Source organism: Monodelphis domestica, chromosome 6 (assembly GCF_027887165.1).
Source record: "Monodelphis domestica isolate mMonDom1 chromosome 6, mMonDom1.pri, whole genome shotgun sequence".
Taxonomy (NCBI): domain Eukaryota; kingdom Metazoa; phylum Chordata; class Mammalia; order Didelphimorphia; family Didelphidae; genus Monodelphis; species Monodelphis domestica.
The window spans coordinates 79397200-79405053 of NC_077232.1; the positions used below are offsets into that span (position 1 = coordinate 79397200).

Consider the following 7854-nt stretch of genomic DNA (forward strand, 5'->3'; position numbering starts at 1 on the left):
TGGAATAGAACCTTTAAGACCAAATTTTGCTCTGTAGAATAGAATGTATTATTATAGTCAACAAATAATAAATACAGTGAGATTTAGTATTCTTTCACCTTTCAGTAAATTGTGTGGCTATAAAGATATGATCTTCTGCAGAATAGTTTGTGGAAAGGCTGCATTTTTCCTCTTAAGATCTTTATCAAGGATGATCTCAATATGTGAGGTGATTTTTAGAAATATTTTTTGGCTATGGAAAAGTGGGCATGCATGAGTAGATGATATTTTCTTGATTATATGCAGGTTTTTGGTGGCAATTATGTCTGTGATTTTATTCCCTCTAGGATTAGATATCCTCCCCTCTTTTAGTTACCTTGAGATAACTTAATGGGAAGGAAGGGAATTTATCTGTTATCAGATCTCAAGTTGTTTTACGAAGCAGTTATCATTAAAACAATTTTATACTGTTTAAAGAATAGAGGTGGGCAATTAGGTGATGCAGTGGATGAAGTTTCATCTTCCTGAACTCAAATCTGACTCTAGACACTTACTAGCTGTGTGATGCTGGGCAAGTCGTTTATCCCCATTTGGCTTAGTTTCCTCATCTGTAAAATGAACTGGAGAAGGAAATAGCAAACCACTTCAGCATCTTTGCTAAGAAAACCTCAAATACGGTCATGGATAGTCAGAAACAACAGAACAACAACAACAAGGAATAAAGAGGTGCTCAGTGGAATAAATTAAGTGCACAAACACAGAAGCAAATGAACGTGGTAGCATAATGTTCGATAAATCCAAAGACTCCAGCTAGTGAGGGAAGGACTCACTATTGGATAAAAACTGGTGGGAACCTGGACAGCAGTCTTAAAGATATTAGGTCTTAGAGCAACACGTCATGCCATACGCCAAGATAAACTCCAAAGGAGTGCATCACCTAGATAGAAAAGGTCCTGTGATAAACAGATTAGAGAAGCAAGGCAGAAATAACTTTTCTGTTCTATGGATAAAAAGAGAGTTCATAACTAAATACACGGTGGAAAGGATCACACGGGATAAAATGGATAAATTCTTTTTGTTATGTCAAACTAAAAAGCTTTTGTAAAGTTAGGTGCGAAGCAGGCAAATGGGGAAAATATTGGCAGCAAGTTTCCCTTTATTGATTTTCTTTCCAAAATATATCAGAAATTGATTCAAGTTTATAAGACTGATCTGCTCTGCAATAGATAAATGGGCAAAGTATATGAGCAAGAAGATTTCAAAGAAGAAATCAGTCCATCAACTTTAGGGAAATGCTCTGAATCACTAATAACAAAGAAATGCAAATTAAAGCAACTCTGAGGTTCTATCTCATACTCATTAGATTGGCAAAGATGACAAAAGAGGAGAGTGATATGTTAGAGGAACCAAGGGGGCAGGCACACTAGTATGATGTTGAGCGAGCTATGAATTGATGCAGCCATTCTGGAAAGCAATTTAGAGCTATACCCAGAAAGTCAGTAAATGGTATATACCCTTTCACCCAATTATATTACCACTAGGTTATATCCCAAAGAGATCAAAGAGAGAGAGAAAGGTCCTCTATGTACAAAAATATTTATAGCAGCTCTTACTATAGTAGCCTAAAAGTGGAAATTAAGAGGGTGTCCTTTTATTGGGGAATGACTAAACAAATTATGGTATATGAATATAATGGAATATTATTGTACTATAAGAAATTATAAAATGGATAGTTTCAGAGGAAATTGGAAAGACCTCTATTAACTACAACAGAGCAAATTGAGCAGAGCTAAGAGAATAATGGAGAAAAACAGCTTTGAAAGGCTTTCGAACTCTGATCAATGTAATTATAAACCACAAGACCAGAGGACTGAAGATGAAATAGGCCACTCACCAGAAGGGTGTTGAATTTAAAATGCAAAAGGAGACATATGCTTTGGGGCATGGTTGATGTGGGAAATTATTTTCCTGGGCTACACATATTTATGATGAAATTGTCAATTTTTGTTTTGTTTTTATTGTTGGGGAGGAGAGACAGATTATAAATGCATGTACAAATAAAAAAATTTATTACAAAAAGATTTACCAATAGACCCCACTCCAGTGGGGACCTATCTATGTATACTTGGTTTAATTTAGCTGCTTTTCCCATACTTATTTTCATTTGTACCATCTCCACTCTCACATGTAGCAAATCAATAACTTAAATTTGGGGGTTCTCGGGTCATCAAAAAGGAAAAGAGTTTATTATAGAAATCTTTGTAGATCTTTTTCACTTTTCATCAGTTTGTTGTCCTTTAAGCTTCATTCTCAAATACCCTTGGGATAATCTGGCTAGTTGTGTCCACTGCTGAATTTTCTGGAGATTTCTTTTTTGTCTTCCCCTACTTATCAGTGTTTTATGAAGCAATAATGTTCATAATATTCCACCATCCTTCTCTGTGAAATTGTACAAGTGAGCTTACATTTTAAACAGTGTTGTCAAACCTCCTTTGTTGGCAAATGTTTGCTGGCTGAGGTGGTTTCTAGAGTCATTTGGTCTCTTTGTTGTGGCAATTGATTTGCATTGATTAAGTTCCTTAGTAAGTAGTAGTAGTCTGCACTGATGTATGTTCTTTTATTCATTCCTCATCTTTGATATCAACATTCCAATGATGTGTTGAAATATGTCAAGTTGGAATTGTTTGAGTTGTGCATGATATTTTCTCATTCTTACCCTTTGTTCTAATTTTTTAATGATTTTGATCTTTAATCTAATAAGTTGATGATATGGCTGCAAAAATGGTAGCCAGTCATTTCCCATCTTTTAAGGTAACAGTTTCATTTTTTGTAATGTTATTTGGTGCTCATCATGTTCAGTGCCTCTCAATTCTTTCTTGAAGACACATTCCTGATATATAGGCAAGAGACTTTTTCAAGTCTCTCCTCTCTCACTCAGGAATCCAATATATTTTTCATTATCCTCCCCTATTGACCTTACCTTTGAAGTCACTGAGTATTCAACTGTATCTTGATTTAATTTGAAGAGTTTATCCAGTTCTTTACAGGATTCCTTTACCCCCTTATCCTCTGCCCTAGATCTTGGCTTGCAAGTTATTATTAACTTCAGAATGGTCTTTTTGTAAATACTTATCATGAACACTGCAGTATGAGGCATCTGAGTGTCCCATGAAAGGGCAATGGTTCTTGTGGGCTGTGGACACACGAACAAGTCAATTCTTGCCCCTTCTTTCTTTGCTACTCTAAGGAGGACCTGTGAGCCACTCTTCCATTCCTTTTATCTTCTGGTTTCATGTATGGCAGGAAGGTCAAAGTGGACATGATCCATTTTCTCCAGTAATATGTCATCTCATTAGTCACCAGACAAAGATCTCACTTTCAAGAAAGAAACAGCTAAGTGAATGCTTTTAGATGGTCTAAACCAAGGTTTCTCCACTTTTTAATGTGTGTCAGAGACCTCTTGGGCAGTCTGGTGAAGCCTGGAGACCTCTTCCTGAGGGCATACGGTAAAATACATGGGATTACAAAGGAAACCAATTATACTGAAATACAAAGTTATAAAATTTTTGAAAAATTCATGAACTGTCGGCTAAGAACTCCTGGTCTAAATACTGTAATTCTTAGTGCCCATTGTCAGCTTTTTCCTACTGTTTCAGCACAACAACAGCCAACTGAAAGCCACTGTGGATTTTTTTCATGGTTGCCATGGCAAAATAATTTTTCACCAAGTGGCAGTCTATCCAGGATAAACTTTGACACTTAAATTGGCTGTCCAGTTATTTTTATTTATTATGATTTATGTGATTATCCTTGTGCACCTGAGAGGTGTGATGTAATGTTCAGAGAGCTAGCTCTCCAGGAAGTCTTGCGTTCAAGTCCTCTTCTGACATATACTGTGTATGATCCTGGGGAAGTCACTTCACCAGGTCAGTGTGGTCAAAATCAAATGGAAATGGGGACCACTAATCCATACACATATTGTCTTAGTTTAAAAAATTTTTAATTTAATTTAATTTAATTTTTGGTTACAATACTCACTTTATTTCCCTCCCTTCCCTCCACCCACCCTTCCCGTAGCCGACGCACAATTTCATTGGGTATTACTTGTGTCCTTGATCAGAACCTGTTTCCATGTTGTTGATGTTTGCACTAGGATGTTCATTTAGAGTCTACCTCCCTAACCACATCCCTTCGACCCTTGTCTTAGTTTTAAAATGCAATATTATGTGTTTTATTTTTTTGTTAACAATTTCCCAATTATATTTAATCTGTTTTAGGTCTACTTAGAAGTATTGTGAGAGTGTTAACAAAAGAATAAAAATAGAATAAAACATATAATATCATCTCTGCTTTAAGACCGAAAGTTGCAGAGAGATGCTGACCATTCTTGGTTGAGAGAGTTCCTACATTTCCGAGTTCCCTAGGCCAATGAAACTCCTAGTACAGCAACCACACACCAGTTTGTCCCCCATTATCCCCTATGGCTGGAATGCTCTTTCTCCTCTTTTCTGTTTTGTGAATTCCTCAACTTCCTTCAAGTCTCAGACTTCATCTTTCCCATTCCCTCTAGCTGCTAGTGCCTTCTGCTATAACGTTACCTCTCATTTGCTCTCTCTCTCTCTCTCTCTCTCTCTTCTCTTTCTTTTTCTCTTCTCTCCTCTCTCTCTCTCTTTCTCTTTTCTCTCTTTCTTTTTCTCTTCTCTCTCTTTTCTTTCTCTCCCCTTTGACTTTTTCTCTTTGCTCTCTTTCTCTCCATATATAATATAAATATATATATATATGTATACATATGCACACACATGTATGTGTAGCTATAGTTTGTTCCCAGTTATTTTCTTTGGAATATAAGTTCCTTGAGGGCTGGGATTGTTATACTTTACTCTGTATACTTAATGTCTAGCCCAGAGCCCTATTCAAAGTCGTTACTTAATAAATGTTTACTAAATTCTTATGAATTGGCCATTTATATTCTTTTTGAAGACCTTCTTGCCTCATGGGGCTTCTGTACTTGGAGTCAAAAGACCCAACTAGGAATCCTGGTTTTTCTACTTGGATGTATGACTGTGGGCAAGTCACCTTCTGTCTTTGGGCTTCAGCTTCCTCATTTGAAAAATGAAGGGATTGGGCTAGATGCTCTCTAAGGGCTCTAACATTCTGTGATTCTATGATTCCTGCCTTCCAGGGTCTTAAAGTCTGATGGGATGGGACGGGGTGGGGTGGGGAGAGGAGTCTGGTTTTGAAGTTCTCTTGAGATAATAGGAGAGGCCTTTGGAAAGCATGAATCTCTGCATAGGTGAAGGGGTTAATATAATGGGTCTGAGGGGGCAGATGGGTAGCTCAGTGGATAGAGAGCCAAGCCTAGAGAAGGAAGGTCGTGGGTTCAAATCTGGCCTCAGACACTTCCCAGCTGTGTGATCCTGGGCAAGTTACTCCACTCACATTGCCTAGCCCTTCCTGCTCTTCTACCTTGGGACCAATATACAGTATTGATTCTAAGATGGAAGGTGAGGGTTTAAAAAAATATAATGGGTCTGAAGTGCTTCCCTTTTGCCCTCATTTCACAGACAGGCATTAAAATGCTCGATTCTCTGCTTCTTTTGCAGACAGAGACACTCCTCCTACAGGCGGAAAGAAGAGCCCTGTGCGAATGCTGGCCCGCTGTGTCCTAGGCCAACTCCAGCGTTCCCATTTCACCCTGCAGTTCAGAAAAACTGCAGGAAACTTTGGCTCAAGATGTAAGCATCTGAACTGCCCCAGAAGGAAAGGGGTCGTTCCTCCTCCTCCCTCCAGAGCACATCTCCCCCGCTTCTGCCTGCATCACCTCAGCTGTGGCCCCTGCACTGTGAACACTTGTGTCTGTGGCCTAGAGAGCAGGGCTCCTGACACAAAGAGAGTTTGTCTTCTGTCCCCCCCCCCCCCCATTCCTCTCCTGGGCCTTGTCTCCCATCCATACTAAGGTGCTACGGAATCAATGGCAAGAAGAGCTTCAGAAAGCTGTGAACACCAAGGAGTGCTTCAGTTCAATTCAATAAACATTTTGCCCTTTCATCTTCTCGCTTCCTAGTTTTGAGTTTCTCCACCTCTTTTCCTTCTCTCTCTCTCCGTCTCTCTCTGTCTCTGTCTCTGTTGTTCTCTCTGTCTCTGTGTCTCTTTCCCTCTCCCTCCCTCCTTCCCTTTCTCTCTCTCTGTCTCCTCTCTTTCTCCGTCTGTCTCTCTTTCTCTCTGTCTCTTTGTCTCTGTCTCTGTTTCCCTGTCTGTGTGTCTGTCTCTCCCTCTCCCTCTCTTCCCCCTCTCTCTGTCTCTGTCTCTCCCTCTCTCTGTGTCTCTTTGTCGCTGTCTCTCTATCTCTGTCTCCCTTTCTGTCTGTGGGTCTCTCTCCCTCTCCCTCTTCCCTCCCTCCCTCTCTCTCCTGCCCCTTTCTCCCTCTCTTCTTCCTTCCTTTCTCTTCTCTCTCATTTCTCTTTTTCTTCTCTGCCTCCTCCTCTTCCCATGGCCTTCTCCACTCCCATGTCTTCTTCTGGGGTCACCTCCATGTTGAGTTGATTCTCAGCTCTCTGCCTTGAGCTCTCGCTAGCCCTGTTGGGCATGTGCATTTGGCTTTTCCAACCATCTCAAGCTCAATGTGTCCCAAACTGAACTCATCCTCTGTAAAGTGGGGAGAGTAATACTTGCACTACCTACCTCACAGATCTGTCCTAGGGAAAGTGCTTTGAAAAACCTAAAAGCACTGAAGAATTGTGAGTGGCTTTATATGTGAGTTATTATTTTTCCCAGTTTCTTCCCAACTTCCCTTGTCCTATTGGTTCCACTGGCCTTCCAGCCATCCAGGTTTGCATCCCCCTCTCTCTCCCTACTCCCTTTCTCCCATCTAGTCAGTTGCCAAGTCCTGTTAATTCCACTTCCCCAACTATTCTTGCATCTTGAACCCCACTCTCTTCCCTCTGCTCGCCCTGACCTCTATCCTAGTGCAGACCCTTACTACTTCAAACAGAACTCCTGGAATAGACTCCTAATTGGTTTCTCCACCTATAGCTCTCCTTTCTCAAAACTATTCATGAAATAGCTACCAAATTAATTTTCCTAAGTATAGTTATGATCAGGACACGCCCTCACTGAAAAACCTTCAGTGGCTACCCATTATCTGCAGAATAAAATGGAAATGCCTGAATTTGCAGATTCAATACTGCCCAATTTGGTTCTAACTTCTCTTTGCAATATTTAATTCTGTGCCCCTCACTGAGCAAAGCTAAATTGGACTCTCTATTGCCCTGCCTATTCCAGTCTTGTCCCATACTCTCCTGCCACCATGAGTTCATGCAGGCTGTCCTTGGGAGCACCTGGAACCTATTTCCTCTTTATTTCTGCTAGGTAGAGTTGAGGGCTCAGTTCAGGTGCCATTTCCTCTGGGAAGTCCTCTCGGATCCTTTCCCCTCTACTCCATGTTTTTTGCTCCTTAGACTTTCTCATACTACTTTGGATCTCTCTTTTGCTTCTGTCTCACCCTCCCTTGTAAAAGACTTATCTGTGTTTGCCTTATCACCCCCCCAGTAGATTGTAAGCCCCTTGAGGGCAGGGGCTGGATCATTTGTCATCTTTGTACCCCCAGTTCTGAACCCCAGGCCTGGAACATAGTAAATGTGAATAATAAATGTTTGTTGAATTGAATGGAATCGAGTGTGTTAATGACTGACAAAGGCATCAGGTGTGACCTCTCCCAAGGGTGCTTGCATTTTATCCCCCCTTTTAAACCCTTATTCTCTATCTTAGAATCTCTACAGAATATCAATTCCAAGTCAGAAGAGTGGTAAGGGCTAGGCAATGAGGGTTAAGTAACTTGCCCAGCACCACATGACTAAAGTGTTTGAGGTCAGATTT

At 40.4% G+C, this 7854-nt stretch overlaps 1 protein-coding gene across 1 annotated transcript in view; it reads left to right on the forward strand.

The window, feature by feature from the left end:
- The window catches only part of C6H4orf48 (chromosome 6 C4orf48 homolog), a 37474-nt gene extending 29830 nt beyond the window's left edge, over nucleotides 1-7644 (forward strand). The window contains exon 5 of the mRNA XM_007497275.3: nucleotides 5583-7644. Coding sequence (XP_007497337.2) covers nucleotides 5583-5648 — 66 coding nt within the window. The 3' untranslated portion in view covers nucleotides 5649-7644. The remainder of the gene's footprint in view (nucleotides 1-5582) is intronic.
- The last annotated feature ends 210 nt before the right edge of the window (nucleotides 7645-7854 follow it).